Source organism: Ursus maritimus, unplaced genomic scaffold (genome assembly GCF_017311325.1).
Source record: "Ursus maritimus isolate PB19 unplaced genomic scaffold, ASM1731132v1 scaffold_2, whole genome shotgun sequence".
NCBI classification, from domain to species: Eukaryota; Metazoa; Chordata; class Mammalia; order Carnivora; family Ursidae; genus Ursus; species Ursus maritimus.
Genome location: NW_024424452.1, coordinates 43,872,784 through 43,889,107, shown reverse-complemented (window position 1 = coordinate 43,889,107; position 16,324 = coordinate 43,872,784). Strand labels below are relative to the sequence as shown.

At 56.1% G+C, this 16,324-nt stretch overlaps 1 protein-coding gene across 2 annotated transcripts; it reads left to right on the top strand.

Annotated features, from left to right (window-relative positions):
• The first annotated feature begins 9,467 nt into the window (after nucleotides 1-9,467).
• Nucleotides 9,468-12,171, top strand: SLAMF9 (SLAM family member 9). Of its 2 annotated transcripts, none has more exons than XM_040635903.1 (4): nucleotides 9,468-9,659; nucleotides 10,219-10,410; nucleotides 11,163-11,435; nucleotides 11,818-12,171. In XM_040635903.1, exons 1-4 carry the CDS (start codon nucleotides 9,614-9,616, stop codon nucleotides 12,015-12,017), a joined length of 711 nt encoding a protein of 236 aa, XP_040491837.1. In that variant the 5' UTR covers nucleotides 9,468-9,613; the 3' UTR covers nucleotides 12,018-12,171. The 2 variants fall into 2 exon arrangements, with proteins under 2 accessions (XP_040491837.1, XP_040491836.1); XM_040635902.1 differs by having other exon boundaries at nucleotides 9,471-9,659; nucleotides 10,069-10,410.
• Nucleotides 12,172-16,324: the final 4,153 nt, after the last annotated feature.

Here is a 16,324-nt window from a genome sequence, read left to right as displayed (position 1 = left end):
AGTGCTGATAACTTGAAGACATGTCTATCTTAATTAAACCAACAAGCTTACCTTAAATACTGAATTATGTTCCACCTGGATCCTCCCCACTGTCAATTTTTACCTGAGACACTGGTGGGGAAACCTGGAGTGCATGGTGTTAAGTCCAGGGGGTGCTCTTCACTCCTTGATGGTGAGGGCAGGAGGAGCCAGGGTGCCTGAGGCACCGAGGATGGTACAGAAGCCAGTTATGGAGGCCGCACCCCAAGTGGTGCAGAAAGAAGGGGGGACGGGGAGACAGTAGAGGCAGAGTGCTGCCAGAAGGCAGAGAAAGGATTCCCGGTTTTCAACCTCATCAGCTCCAACAGGAGCAGGCGCCATGTTTTCCTGCCAACAAGGGGGAAGAGGCAGTCTATGTCGGGCCAGAGAAGACAGGAAATTTCCCCGAAACAAAGGGAGTTCCGGCAGCCACTTGGGAATATTCCTTCAAGTCTCCGTTCCGAGGTAGACTAACCACAGTCGGCTCCAGTTATAGCCATTAACCCGGGAAATGAGTGAGGGAGAAGCCCCCACATCTGTTAGAAGAACAGTGATAGAGAGTCAAGAGTCCCCTTTGTCTGGGATGGCCTGTGTTTCCTCCAGCAACCTGGGTTTACTTGGAGGAGGCCTATCTAGATAATTGTCATCCAATGTCAGGGGAGAATTTACTATCTGACCCATTCGGGCAAACATTCTTCAAGAGGCCCTTAGGTCGGGGTCCTGGTGCAGAGCGATGAAGGCCTAGGTATGAGCAATGAAGGTTCCCTAGGTCCATTTGCTCTGTTCCTTACAGAACAGATCTTACCGATAGATCCCACTGAAACCATGCAGTGTTACAGGATATCAGTACTTTCCTAAATTTTGCAATCCGAATTGTTTCCAATGGGTTAGAAGGCACCCCAAGGGAGAGTCCTTGGGAACCGAAGAAGCAGCCTACTGAGGCCACGCTCAGAAAGTAAAGAAGGTCCATGACCAAATTCCTCCCGGCTCCCGGGTGGCGTCCCACGCAGGATATGTCAGAGGTTCCCGTGTGTCAAAAGTGACCGGAGGCGTCCCTCAAACAAGACATCGCTATTGATCACAATCCTGCCTTCCTGTGAAGGCATTCCAGCCATAAAAGGCCCGTAGGAGGGATGCCGGCGTCCCTCCCCTACCCCATCGCATCCTAGGCTGCCGATGGGTGCCTGGTGAATGGACGGAAATACCATGCCTTGAAGGTCGTGCCGTGAAGGTCGTGCCGTGAAGGTCGTGCCGTGAAGGTCGTGCCGTGAAGGTCACGCCTTATCTTGTCTTACCTTGGAAGTATTTTACCTTGGCTTGAAGAACCAGCTATTTTTAACCCATGGAGAAGACGAGAAAAGTTTAACAAGGGGGATTTACCAAATTTTGTAGCCTAAATAATTCGTAGAGGACATTGACGGAAAACAGTAAAGACAGAAATCCATCATGATCTAAGCGACATTCCAACTCATGTGGTCCTTACAGCCAACTTCCCTGGGAAACGGTCCCCGGTTGGGTTTTAGTTCCATCGGGTACTCGTTCCGGCCGGCTCCGATGGAGGTCCCGCGGCCAGAAGCGGCTAGACCAGGGATGTGGAGGGGATCGCATTAGATCAATCAGGAGGAAACCTCACACGGGAGTCTTAAGACTGGCAGCCGTGCTAGTCACTTAGGTGGCTGTCCCGTGCCCAAGACAGACTACTTTGTATAAGGACAGCAGTAAAAAGAGGGCATCAAGTTTCTGGGTCTTATTACCATCCCGGCCAGGGTACTAACTTCCAGCCAAAAGGCAGGCTTTTTCCTCCCCATAGAGTAGCCATGGGCTAGAGGATTGCGGCCTGACCTAGCGACATGAAAGTGTTCCAATAAGACCGTACTCCTTGAAGAGCCCCAGAAAGGAGAGGAAAGGAAGAAAAGGGAAAGTACTCACCAATTTTGCACCGAAGCTCAGAGTCCAGATGTAAAGACTCAAAGCCCCACGTACGGGCGCCAAATGATGTTACGGAATTCTTGCGAGGTTCAGTGGGGTGGAGTCCGGAGCCGATGACCAAGAAAGAACTCTTGAGGCATCTTTGGTGCAAAACTGGTGGTTTATTAAAGCACCGGAACAGGACCCGTGGGCAGAAAGAGCTGCTGCCCCGGGGTTATGAGGGGTGGCTGATTATATACCCTGGGGTTGGGGGAGGTAAGGAAAAAGGGAGGTTGAGGAAATACTTTCATATGTTAAAGACGACTCACAAGATACCAGAGGCCTTGCCATTGTCAAGTTAAGGCTGTTTACCCCTCTAGCGAAGTATTAACATGAAGATAGTTGGGAACTTCCTGGAGGCTGCAGATTATAAGGGCATTTAATTGTATCCACATTCCCTTCCCGAAGCTAGGTTATTGATAGAAATGCTTAGTTCTTGTAAACTGCTAAAGACATTTTTAAAACTGAGGGAGACTTAAGTCTTGCAGGATTGTGGTATCTATGGGTTAACTATTTCTTTGTCCTTTAGGGCAGCCAGGAGCGCCTGAGGAATGTCACATACCCCCCGGGGGGGGGGGAGGGAGTTGCCGGGTGTCAGTTTCTGCTTTGTCCTCAGCTTGCCTTCCGTTCCCTCATCACATCCCTGGTCATTCCTTTGTCCAGCTCAGTCCTTCTCACTGTATTACTTGGTGCTACATGTTTGCTTGATGGTTGTCTTTTGCTGATCTCCCCAGCCCCACCGAGGGATGTGGCCTCCGTGTTTCCCTGCTCACGGCTGCGGTCCACGTCTAAGGCGGTGCCTGGCACTGACCGGAGCTTCATAAATACTTCTGGGACAAGGGGATCGTTGGATACGTCAGTTCACAACAGCTCCGACGAAACGAGGGTGCATCCCAGACTCCGATCAACTCGGGGACATGGAACAGCTGGAGTTCTGAGCCTGTACCATGAGAGCCGGGGTCTGATCCGTGGCAAGTTCAGTAAGAAAAATCCCTTCAGGTACACACCTGCGTGGGCTACCTGCCACGCTTTCTTTTTTTTTTTTTCTTTCTAAAATGTATTTAAATTCAATTAGCCAACTTAGAGTTAGTTACATATATAGTGTTCAGTAATTTCTCTGTTTCCTGTAACGCGCATCCCATCACGCGCCCTCCTTAATGCCGTCAGCCGGGGACCCCCTCCCCCGCCCAGGCCGGGGCGTCTCTCTGCACTGTCCTCTTCTTCCAGCGCCTCCAGGCTCCGATACAATGAGCAATAACAAACTAATGCAAATACAAACTAACAACTCCACTAATGGTAACATTTACTGAGGATCTGTGCGCTGGGGCCTCACCAGATACAGGTCTGTTCCACCCGAATCAGTCCAGTCCAGTCCAGCCCAGCCAGCAAGAGGCCAGGTGACCTGTGTTTGGGCTCAGCTTTGCCTTGTGTGGCCTTGGACTTCTGACGCCGGCCCCTCTGGTTTTTGTTTTTGCTTTTTGTGGTTTTAATTTGTAAAATAAGGGGCTGGACAAGACCAGGAGATTCTAAACTTTTCTTCTTTTGGCAACAGCGCCCTAGTCTCCAGCAAGTTCCGCTTCAGCACCCTGATGTCAACGGATACAGCAGACGTGCCAGGTGCAAGCTCCCAGGCCTCACACCTGCTCCCAGATTCCCCGGGGGCCCCCCAGGAGGACAGACTGAAAGCCCCAGAGCCCCTCTCATGTTCTAGGAAGCCCAGCCCAAAAAGGTGGCAGTCTCACTGCCCTACTCACGGGGAAAGAAACCTTTTGTGACAGAAGACAAAGGCTAAAGGCTGGGGAACTTCCTCTCCGTTTCAGTGAAACACAAGAGCCGGCAGAGTGTGGTGTTCTCAAACTTTAGCGTACAGTGGAACCCCCAGGGGACATTGAGCAGCAGGTGGATTTGCAGCCCTTCCCCCCACCCCCCAGGCCCCACCAGATTCCCTGGGTCTGGAGTGGGGCCAAGGGAACCAGCACTGTGACCAGCCCTCCCAGGGACAGCGTGTGACTCTTCCTGCACAGGCTCCAAACCCGGCATTCTGAGAACAAGAGCATTTGGGACAGAAGTCGAGAAGGGGGTGTGTGGGAACCCACTCTGGGATCCGGAACGCCCGAGAGAGACAAGGAATGAGTTGCCGTGCGGTGCGTACAAGGGGCGCAGCGCACTTGCCTCTGCGGACATGCCGGCCTGACCTGGCACAGGGTGGCGGGTGGGGGGGAGGGATGCCGACTCCCAGCTGGGCTGAGCATCCCCCAGCCATGCCCACTGCCTCCCAGACCGGGCCTGATTGGTGCTGCCAGCGAATGTTCTTGAATAAACCCGTTCGTGACCTATATCATAGACTTCCTGTGTATTCCCCTCCATAGTCACAGACCCTGGCCGATGACACGGGGGCTCTGCATCTTCCTGGTACCAAAGCCCTCGATCTTTCTGCTTCACCAGCTGTCAGTAATAGGCACAGCCCACTGGCACGGACCCTCCCGGTGCGCCAGGCTCTGGCCCGGTGCTCTGCAGACTCACTTCATTTGTCCTCTCATCTCGTGGCCCCGCTGCCCCACGGAGCAGGCGCGCTGAGTAGCACTCTCAGATGGAGGAGCCCAGCAGCGTGGCATCAGGCGCATTCTCTTACCCCTGCCCCCCTCCGCCCTCCAGGTCTTCAGGGCAATTCGTTGGCCAGAAACCTAAGGGTGCCCGGACTCTCAAAGCTCAGCTAGCTCACCGAGTAAGCACTTAATTTATTCTACAAACAGGGCACTTTTTAAGTGTGAAAAGGGGCATTATTGATAATCAGGCCAGGACAACAGGCTTAAACTGAGACAGTCCCCAGAAACCTGGACAGAGTCACCTCATCTGTTTCAAAGCCTGTCCTTTCTCCCACCATGCCTGCCTTGGACACACACAGACTCAAACCTCAGTTTTAGCCAATACGGTGGCCTCTACTTTGCAGAGAAAATGGAAACCACTAGACAGGACTGCCCTTAACTTCTTGCCACGTACACATCGCCCTGCATCTCCCACTGTCTTATTATAGTAAAAGGCCATCTTGCAACCTAAGGCTGGGTCTTCCTGCTGGGCTCTGAATCTGAGTCCCTCACCTCTTCCGGGGGTGGTGGGGGCCTCGCTCTGTCCCCCAGCTCCTTTATGTCTTGCTTCCCCATTCCCACTCCCTGCTTGCTTCTCTCATTAGCATGTACGCATGTTCAGATCTCTCCCATCTTAAAAAAAAACAACAGCGATACAACTTTCCCTCTACCCCATGCTCTCCCTTCTCTTCCCATGCTGAATTTCTCCTGCCTCTGAAAGGTGAATGCTGGAGAGAGGGGCTTATAAATCCAAGCAGCCCTAGAGGCCCGGGGAACTGACTCCTGCCCTGTCTGCGGCCCGCTCAGCTTTTCCACCCCAGTCTCTCGGACCCACCTGGCGGGATCCATGTGCTTCCATGGGTGGGCGCCTCAGGGACCCTGCAAGGGCTGGTCTGTCCTCCGCAGGGAGGGCTGCTGTCGCCTCTGTCCCTAGTGGCCCCTCTAGGGGCACACTGTTTTAGAGCTCTCCTGCCACCTGTCTGGTGTAGCTGAAAAACCAGCCTTTTAACCTTGACACTTAAAACAGAAGGCAAACCCTGTGGTTAGAATAGAACAGAACATGTCCCCACTTGCTTTGCTTTCGGAGGGAGGTGACTTATTTGGGACTTACCTGCTGATGGCTCCTCCAGGGCCATGGCTTTGCTGTGTGGGTCCCCATCTTTCCAGACCCAAAGAGAAGCTGAGGAGAGAGTCTGATGAAAGGTTTGACCCTTTATCGCTGCTGCTCCCCTCCATCAGAACAGGCCTGGCTTCTCCCTGGCTCTTCCTTCCCAAGGTTGTTACAGCGGGAGAACTGGGGCGGGGAGCTGATTTCCCACTAACATATATATTACCCCTAAAAATCCAGGGGATCTAAATTTTACTGGCTCAACTATTTTATCACGTACAACAGTATCATAATCTAGGTTCCTCCCTGAGCAGGGCCTTGGACATGGACTTGGGTGGAGGACGCCTTTATGGGAGGTGATCCAGGAAGCCGACCGGAAGGAATGAGGAACACGAGCCTGGACCGGGGCAAAAGGGTGTGTCGATGGCTGGGGTTGCTCTGGGGTCTGCACACTCCCCACACTTCCCGCGGCACTGCGTCTGGGCTGAGCGACCTTCCCAGAAAGCCCAAAGCAGGAAAGCAGAGGTGCAGAGATGAGAGTGGAGGGGAGCCATCCTGGTGCTGGACAACAGCAGAGCAGACATCAGCTGGGCCCAGGGATGCAGGAAGGGAACCCATGCAGCATGTTAGCTGGAAGCCTCCCACCCTGGTTCCACCAAGGTGTCTAGGAGACAGGTGTTGGCAGATCAACAGGAACGAAGGGGAGCCTGTGTCCCTGGTCTGCGACCCCTCACCCGGGGTGGGGAGTGCAGAGTGGGAGACTGGAAAAAGATTTCTTTGGAAACAGCTATTATTTTATTGTGAGTCCCCAACCACTTCCAATGGAGGGACACGGGCCGAGTGAGAGGGTGTCAAGGAGAGGACTTGGGGAGGTTTGACACGCGGGCCCCACGGGGGCGGGGGGCCCAAGGGGACAGGAGCCTACACCAGGCCTGGGAGGGTGGAAACCATCGTGCACTGAGAATGCAGTCCTCCCAGGCAGGCTGTAGATCTTGGTGTCAGGCAAGGACTATGGCGGGCCACCAAGGGCCAGCCGTGAGACCCAACCTGCCTGCTGGGTCTGGTGCCACACCATGGGGACAGTGGAGGGATGAGAGGAGGCGACAAAATGTTGGCCAGATGTCCAGGGGCTGTGGGAGGACCTTCAAAGGACCACCCAGAGTAGAGATGCATCCGCCCTGGGTCAAGGGTGGGAGAGAAGGAACCCGGGGAAACTCTTAAGAACCCACAAAACTGCTCCTCTAAAGAAGAGACCACTGGGACCATCTGTCAGACCCACAGACACTAAAGCCACTCAGCCAGGTGAGAACCATTTCATCACCTCTCCTTCGTGCCCACCCTCCTGGGGGGTGGGGCATGAGTTGGGGGAAGGGAGTTCAGGGCAGCAGAGGTATCGGGGTAACCTGGGAGTGAAGAGAGAGAATGGTCCCCATTCCCCTGTGTAGGCTTCCAACCTGAGACGGACCCAAGCAGGGGGAAGGGGAGATTGAATTGAATTTAAGTTTAGAATCTCGTATATACACGAGACGGGAAGTTCTCATTTCTGAACTGAGACAGAAACCAAGACCAGAGTTCTCATTTGGGGCAATGGAAGACCACCTTACCGAATAAAAGCGAAGGGGTGGGGGCGCCTGATGGCTCAGTTGGTGAAGCTTCTGACTTCTGTGCAGGTCATGATCTCAGGATCCTGAGATCAAGCTCCGGGTTGGGTCAGGCTCCGCGCTCAGTGGGGAGTCATCTTCTTCTCCCTCTGCCCTTCCCCTCTTGTGCTCTCACTCTCTCTCTGTCTCTCAAATAAATAAGCAATCTTTAAAAAAATTAAAATCTTAAAAAAAAAAGTGAAGGGGCGGTGAGAGACAGAGATGGCATTGAGTTTGGATCACAATCCATGAGCCAGAATGAAAATCAGATTTTCAGAGCACTTGAAAAGCATCTTCTGAGAAGTCCTTTCTCCACATTGGACTGAGAGGGTGTGTGTGTGTGTGTGTGTGTGTGTGTGTGTGTGTGTGTGTAAACTATCTCCCTCTACTCAGTAAGCACCATGCACTGTTTGATCTTGTTGATGGAGACAGTTGTAATCAATCCGAACACAGCTCCTTTCTGTCGATCCCCGTGGAGCAGCCATGGGGTGCCCCAGGGTCTCCTTTCCAGATAGAGCTTGTCTTCAGCTGCAGGGGTGCAGTGGACGGACAGCCCCCAGGACCACTTCCCCCTTCCTTCTGGGCAGACCCAGCCAGGACAGCACAGCGAGGGGGCGGGATCTTTGCCCCAGAGCCCCTACCAGCTTGGCAACTTGCCTTAGTGGAGACTGAAATGATCTGCTTTTCATGGCGGGGGAGAGGGGATGGGGGGTTGGGGGGGACTCCCCTGCCTGACTCTGCTTCCTTCCCTTTTATCTTTTACAGAGCATTCCCTTCCACCCACAGGAAACCTCCTTCACACCCAACCCTGGCACCTGCTTCTCAGAGATCCCAACTGATAGACTCACCCTTTAAACTCTGATATTGTACGCGTGACCTTATTTCCTTTCCTTTTCTTTTTTCTCTTTTTTTGGTTTGATTTTTTTTTAAATAGGAAGACTACATAAGGAAGTTTTCATCTACATTTTCAAAAAACCACAATCTCCGAGGTTTGATGATCCCAAACTGAATTTTCAGCACTGCCCACTTCATTCTCTACTTCACTTAGCAGATCCTAGTACCCTTGAGGTCATTTCTCCTGGAAGGCTTCCTCTCACCTCCTGACTTCAAATTGGTTAAATCCCTTTGTTCTTGGCCTCCAGGTGAGTCCTTGGGTGAAACTCCTCAAAGCCGCAGTTGGCTGTCCCCGGTCAGATCTCTGCGCCTGATCTCCTCGAAGTCATGATCTAAATCTCGTGGTCACTACTAATCCCTCAGAGTTTAGGGGACGGTGCCTGGGCCATGGAAGCTGCTCCGGATCTGACGAATGCGGAAGCCGATGCCCTGAAGGCATGAGGTCCTGGCACAGGACGGGGCTGATGGATCTGCCTCCGTCCTGTCCTCGGTCTGGAGGGCATCACTCTTGCTTCCTGACCACAGACCTGCAGGATTGAGTATTCGAAAAAACGTAAAGGTTCTCCTGAGTACCCATCCGATGCCAGAGATGCCGTAGAAACCCCCCGATCCAAGACTGTCCCGTGTTAGCGTGAACACCAGCCACGGAGACTACCTCCCGAGGCCAGCACGGCGTCCTGGGAGCTCTCACTGTAGCTCCTCTCGTTTTGGTCCCTGTCATAGTCTCACAGAACAAGTTAGTCTTCCCATAATATTCACAACCTAGATGGGCTCTCAGGCCCAAAAAAGTGCGCTTTCTTTTTAAGGGGGTTAAAATTTTTCTTCCTCTGAATAGTCTCGCAAGTGGGAACGTAGCAAGCTTAAAATAGGATTACTTCATTTATTCATCCATTCCGGAAATATCAGTTGGGTGCTCCATGTGTCTAGCATGAGACATACAGAGATGTCCCAAAAGATGGAATCTGTCTGGGGAGACAAAAATGCTTATAAGGTCAAAGGACCACAGAAATATAGGAACTGCCAAGCGAGAGCTCAGCCAGGGTATGCTGAGGGCCAAGAGCTCCAGGCCGGTGGGAACGGGGACGGGGGGTGTCTGGGAATACAAGGGGAAGGGTGTCTAGGTAAGTTTCTCGTAGGAAGTGCGATCTGAGTGGTGTTTGTTGGACAGGAAGCGTGAGTCAGCTGTTGAACCAGCTGGGCAATCAGGCTCAGAGAGAGAACTTCCCAAGATGGAGAGGGAGGGGATGGAGGAAGTTGGAGGCTGCTGGGGGCTGAGAAGTATTTCCCTTCCTTGAGACTGCCAATCAGTCACTCTGTCTCTAGCAGCCTCCTGACGGCTTGTCTTCTCCATTGGCTTGGAGGCCGAGCCGGCCAACTTCCTGGGGCACAGGGCTGCTGACATGGGGGCCCTTCTGTGGCTGCTTCCACTCTTGGTGCTCCGGGCAGGTGAGAGAGGGACTGCAGTCCTGGGGTGGGATAGTCTCCTTCCCTCTGCTCTCCTGTTCCGCTGCGGTTCGGGCTAGCAAGGCTGGGAGCTGGATGCTTGGGCTTTCCTGATGTAAGGACGAATATAGAGTGTGGCTTCGGTGAAGGACCAAGAGGTGAGGAAGCCTGGACTGTAGAAGGGGGACCAGCCCACTGCAGCAAATGGCAAAGGTAAAATCTGGAGGGTTGCGGCCCTGACAGAAGCCAAGCCCTGGTAGGTGCTCAAGTCAGGTGCAGCGGAAAGCTAGAGCCAGAGAGGGTCGGGATTGAGCACGGGGCCACCGGAGCTGCATGGTGGAGACCACTGCCCGGCTCAGCAGCCCAGAGTCACCAGCTGGGCTCTTTCCATCTTTTCTTCCTTTTTATGCAGCCAAAGGGTATTCTGGAGATGATGTGGCTACAGAGGAAGTAGTCGCAGTCCTTCAGGAGTCCATCAGCCTCCCCTTGGACATACCAGCCGATGAAGAGGTTGAGAACATCATCTGGTCCTCTTACGTAAGGCTTGCCACTGTGGTTCCAGGGAAAGAGGGACAGCCGGCTACCATCATGTTGACCAACCCTCGATACGAGGGCCGAGTGAGCTTCCTGGACCCCGGCTACTCCCTTCACATCAGCAATCTGAGCTGGGAGGACTCGGGGCCGTACCAGGCTCAGGTCAACCTGAGGACGGCGCAGATCTCCACCATGCAGCGTTACAATCTCCGTGTTTACCGTGAGTGTAGGCTGGGAACTTGAACGCTGCTTGCTTCTGGTTCTCCTGAGCTTTGCGTGCAAAGGAGCCGTGGTCTCAGGACTCAGAGTTATGGTTTCAGGGGCGGGGACCAGGAGGCAGGCTGTCTCCAGCACGCCCAAGCCCGGTGTCGGAGCTGTGGCCACAGGCGGAGTGACCCGGACCAGTGAGGCCCTGGGCACGCGGGCTCTTCCCCTGGACCTTCCCAAGGCAGTGCGAGGGGTCCAGAGCTCCATGTGCAGACCTCCAGGGGCTCTTCTCTCCCACTGAGATTCTGTATCCTAGGGATGGATGCCACCTCTATTCCCGAGCATTTTATCCTCCTGTGCCGTGTGAGGACTGCTAATCGGTACCCCCTCTCCACCGGAACCAAATTTCTCAGTGCCTGTGGCACTGACTGACACTCTACCTTGACTCCTGCAGACACGCCGATTAAACTACAAATGCCCCCAGGGGGTGTGATAATATTTTCTGGGATCGAGGAGGCAGAATGGGGTCTGGAGGAAGGTGGGGTGCACAGGTGAGAGAGACAAAGCAAGGACACGTTGGGGGCAAGTAGAAAACGCCAAAGGCAGCTCTCAGGGACCCTGGAGCCAGATTTTATGGTGGCTGGGTTACGTTAGCTTCTGTGTATGTGAAGAGAGGCACACCTGTCACCCCAGGATTGAGGAGCTGAAGAGAACAGACCCGACCCCTGATTACTTAGAGGGTCTTCGTGTCCCTCCTTCATCCAGGACGGCTGTCGGAGCCTCACGTCACCGTGTGCTTTGAGATCACCCAGGAAGGTCACTGTAATATATCTCTGACCTGCTCTGTGGAGAAGGCAGGGCTGGACGTGACCTACAGCTGGATATCCTGGGAGGATGGCATGGACACGGTCCATGAGAGCTCTGCCCTCATCACGTCCTGGCGGCCGGGCGACAATGCCCTCTCCTACACCTGCAGGGCCAGCAACCCCGTCAGCAGCACTGCTTCCCGCCCCATCCCCGCCGGGTCCTTCTGTGCAGGTACCGGGCCCCTGGGGACAGCCCTGAGCTAGGGCAGGCCTCTCGGCCACCAACCCCTCCCTCCGTTCTTCCCCGGAGAGTACCTGGAACCCAGACCCGCACACTTCCCCATGGGGCCTTGTCCCCTGGACTGGGGAGGGGGCTGGTGCTCCCAACTTCCAGAGGTTCTCGGGTCTCTCGTTCACCTTGAGATCACTTCCTGCATCTCAGCTCCTGAGCTTCTGTGATTAGAACAATTATTTCCGGAGACACTTGCAAAGGAATATCAACGGACTGTGAACTTGAGACCCCTCTGTGAGATCTGGGCTGGGTGTCTGCCTCCGAATCTGGACCTCCCCCTCCCTCCAGCGAGTCCCTCTCTCCTTGCCTTCTTCCGCCCCAGATTCTGGCTATCCTTCAGAGCAGTCGACTTACTTCTGCCTCTTGGCCAAGGGGCTGCTACTCCTCTTGCTCTTCGTGATTCTGGCTGCGGGGCTCTGGCTCCTCCGAGCCCAGAAACCATGCCGAACACCAAGGAGGAGGAAGTTCAAGAGAAACAGACTCAGACTGAAAAAGGAGAAGCCCCACCCCAGCCTGGCCTGAGCGCCCCCGGAGACCCCTGTCCTGAACACTGTTTCTCCCCAGCCCCCGGAGAGCCCCCCCCCAGGGGGCAGAGGGGTGGGTGTTGAAAGGGCCACCCTCCCCCCGGGGTGGGGGGGATGATTCTCTGGCAATAAAGTCAGTTAGGTGACCACCACTCTGGGGGAGCTGCGTTTGGTCCTTCGCTGGGTGACTCTGGCAAAACCTGCTTCCCCGACTTTCCTTCGTTCTAGGCGTCCTCCCCCCCGCCCCTGTGCTAAGGAGAGTGAGCCTAAACCCCCTTCACAACCATGTTTATCATTCAACACCCATCCCAGTCCCACCAGCACACAGAACATGTACACTTCCAGTAAGAAAGTGAGCGATTCCTTTGACCCTAACTGGGCCTGTGATTCCAAAGCCGGAGAGTTCCGAGCACGGAGCGGCCACGGAGGAGTGGTACTGTTCCCGCTGAGATCCCTCTGCTCTCAGACACGGCTTCCGGCCGCTCCGGGCAGCCTGGCTCAGTGCGGAGGCCGGTCCGCACGGGCACCTGTGAGGCGTGCTGGGCCGGCCTCCCCGGGGCTGAGTCGAGGACCTTCAGTGATCTTCCCGTCTGTCTGACGCTGGCCGCTCCAGCCTCTGGGGAGGCTCAAGTCTGGACCCGTGACCGCTGTTGTGGTTGGTCCTACTGTCCTGTCCTCCAGATTCCATGTCTCAGACCTTCTCTCTGGACTCTTGTCCTGGGGGTACGCCCACCCCCTCCATACATGCCCATCCCTGGCCACGGCCCTGACGCTGACCCCCGCGAGCAGCCGGAAGCCCTCACCCAGGCGGGCTGAGCCCTGTCTTCGTCATCCTCCCGGCATCCATTCTTGTCGGTGTTACTCATGCGGGGCAGGTGGGGAAGCATGAGGGGAGGCCACCCAGGCGACAGGACGCATAGGTACTGGGTGGACTGGAGGAGGTGGTGTAGGATACAGGGGGAGCCCTGGGTGGGGGGTGGGTCGCAGGAGCTCTGGGCTCTTCTCTGCCACTCGCCTGGAACACTGTTCAGCAAACACCCATTCAGGCTCAGTCCCTCTCTCCAAGGAGCGCTCTGAAGGACAGGCAGGCTGACTGGGAAGACACATGGGGCCACTGGTTCTTCCTGTATCTCAGGGTCAGGCCCACGGACAGTGAGTGAGGAGATGGACGTCCCCGTGCAGTTGGCCCAGGGCTCTCCCTGGAGGTGGCCAAGTCTTTCTCCTACCATCTCCAAACAGAGAAGGGCTGAGGTCCCAAGCCATCAAGCGGAACCTGGCAGAGGAAGGCAGAGACCCTCGGAAGGTGGACTTGAAGCTCAGGGAGACCAGGCCTCTCCCTCTGCAGGAAGCCAGGCCAGCACTTCGCACTTTGCAGTTTGCCTGTCCTTTGAAATAGGTGGAAGCAAACGGGGGTGGGAGTGGGATGGGGTGGTGCAGGGGAAGGGTCCTATTTAGGGATCCATGAAGAGTCAGGCACTGGTCTAGCACTGGAGAGGCAGGAAAGTCACTGCCTGCCCTTCAGGAAGTTTTCCTGCAGTGTGAAGACTTAATTACAGCGAGGTGTGACAAGGGGAGGAGTGACAAGGGCCTTGGGTGAAGGTGAGGGTGAGGTGGGAGGAGCGGGACCGTGTCCCAGAGAGAAAAGGTGAACACAGTTCTGACCCCAGATTAGCAGGAAGTCCAGGGAAGGGACATTCTTGCCTGACAGAAGATGAATGGGAAGACACTGGTTGGTGGGAGAACACAGTGACTTCTAGGGACTGCGAGGCCACACCCGGAGGGGGGACAAAGTGGGAGGTAAGAAGTGGGTCCGGAGAGGAGGCCGGGCCCCTCTGACCACTCAGGGCTGGGGGGGAATTCAAGCATGAACAAGACAAGCGCCACACCCTTCTAGACCTACAGCCTCACGGGGACAGAAGACAGGGTCGCCCACGGAGAGGGGACAGTCTGTGAGAGACCACCCCAGGTGATAAGGCCAGTGCTCCCAGGGGTCAACAGTGTCCCTGGAACTGACCACATTGTCTGATCTTCTTGTCAGCAAGTTGAAAGTCTGTGGGCTGGCTGATTCTTGGGTTACATAAAATCCTAGTCTGTTGAATACAGAGAGTAACAATCAAGAGATTGAGGATGACCCAGAAGAAAATCTTAATTTTGAGCCTCAGGAACTATTTTTATCAACTTTCGCTTCTGGCACAGTGAGGGAAGAAGTTTCAGGCTAGGTTCCTGTTCTTGCAAAAAGCCCACAAGATACTTCAGAATCAGAGCAAAATGACAATAACAATACAATTCACAAAATATAAGCGTTCGGGGGCGGGGAGGGATGACCGTATGGTAAACTTTGAAAAACAGAAAGTTACTTTAAATCCCAAGCTTACAGAAAGTTATTTTAACAACCAAATGAAGTTAGCCCTTCATCAAGAAAACACTGGAAACAGCAGACATGAACCTTTGGATCAGAGGGGCGCAGATCCCACGGCGGGGTGGGGGGCAGGGGGAGAGCTTCCCTGCTGGCTGGTGAGGAGCCATGGGGTGAAGAAGGCTCTGGAGAGCCATCCGTTCTAGGCCTTCTCCCGGCTCTCACGCTGTGTCCACTAACCATTGCTCCAAACGGTCTCATCACTGCCAGGTAAGTCTGTTACCTTGTAAAGTAATGCGGGAAGCTTCCACTTTGGGAGACTTTGCTGGAGGGATTGTGGGAGAGGCCACACCACTGCTCCTGCCTCCCCTCCTCCCCCCTACTTTCCTGCCACATTTTCAACTCAGGACCCAGATGTTTACACCTGGAAGAACTTTCCAGCAGTCTGTCTCTGGGGATGGAATGGATTACTGGGGGGATGGTGAGCTTCCTGGCCCAGGATGTGGGCCAATGGGGCTGGGGACCACCTGGAAGGAGGACATGGCTGGCATCCTGGTGTGAGTGGTTCGATGCATCCTGCAGGGTCTCTCCTGGCAGAAGCTGAGGTCATGATTCCATGAATGGGATGGCTGGAAGGCTCCGTGGGAGTCACAGGAGTTCAGACTGGGGTGAGAGCAATGAGAGGGAAGGACCTGGGCACGTGTGGCTGCTTAAGCCTGCTGGGGAAAGCATGACGACCCTATACCCCCTAAGGGGGCCCATGGCTCAGCAAGGAGAAAGGTCTGAGGGGCAGACGTGCCAGATATCTTCTGGCCTGAAGTCTCTACGAGGCGGGTTTCATGAAGTCCAGGTTGGGTGTGCGTTCAGCTCTGCCCTGTCCGAGATGGGGAGTATGGGGCAAGTCCGCGGTTTCTCATGAGTCAAGCAGAGCCATGCCTGCTTCCCAGGGTCTCCGCCCAGGGGACCTAAGAGCTACAACGCCAGTGGTCCAGGGTCTGACACCCTGCAGAGTTCAGGAGGCAATCTTCCCATGCTCCCGTCGGGAGGGCTCTCGTCCCGAGGGGGACGGCCCCCTCGGCCTGTTCCGCTGGGTCGCTGGCGCCGGGAGCTGCCGCGGGGGCGACTTGGCAGCCTCGGCCCGGGCGCACGGTCCCCTCGGAACCTGTGGGCGGCGCCGGGGCAGGACCTGGGAGCTCGCCGGCGCAGACAGGTATTTCCAGTCGGGCCGGAGCCGAAGCGGGTGGATGGCGGTGGGGGTGGGGCGGAGAGGCTAGCCGCCACCACCCCCGAGCTGCGCGGATCCCCTGGGGGTCCTGCTCCCGGCCCGGCGCTCCGGCCCCAGCTCGGCTGCGGGCCCCGCGGCTCTCCCCGGCCGAGCGCGGACGGCGGGGCTGGCGGGCGGCTGGTCCGGGAAGGGGGGAGGGCCGGCTCCGGCCCCCCGGGGCCCGGGTCCTGCGCGGCCGCTGCCCCGGCTGGCGCCCGGTGCACGGAGCTCCGCCAGGGGGCGACCCGAGCCCGCGGCCACGCGTCCCGCGCTCCCGAAACTACAACTCCCAGGCCGCTCGGGGGTCGCGGCCGCCCCGCCCCGCCGGTCGGCCCCCTCGGCGGCAGGCGGGGCGCGGCGGTCTCCAGGGCGACGCGGGCGCTGGGGCGCCGGGCTGGAGGCGGGCCCGCCCCCTATTGTGTGGCTGCGGGAGCCGGGCCGCGCGGCGCCGGGCAGGTGAGGGCGGGGGCGCTCCGGGGGCAGGGACGGCCGCCGGCGGAGCTCGGGAGTCCGGGGGCGCGGAGCAAGCGGGGGCTGGGGCACCGTGGGTTTCTTTGGGGAGCAGAACTAGAGTTCTGGGGACTGAAGTGGGATTTTTGATGGGCGGGTGTGTGGGGGGGTGTTCCCCGAGACCCGGAGGCGTCTGGAGGTAACGCGTGCGTGTGTGTGTGTGTGTGTGTGTGTG

Excerpts from the sequence above, each read along its gene's own strand:
- SLAMF9 (XM_040635902.1), top strand. The coding sequence starts at position 9,614 with ATGGGGGCCCTTCTGTGGCTGCTTCCACTCTTGGTGCTCCGGGCAG. Across the intron at positions 9,660-10,068 it reads ACTCTTGGTGCTCCGGGCAG|CCAAAGGGTATTCTGGAGAT; the intron begins GTGAGAGAGGGA and ends CTTTTTATGCAG. Across the intron at positions 11,436-11,817 it reads CGCCGGGTCCTTCTGTGCAG|ATTCTGGCTATCCTTCAGAG; the intron begins GTACCGGGCCCC and ends CTTCCGCCCCAG.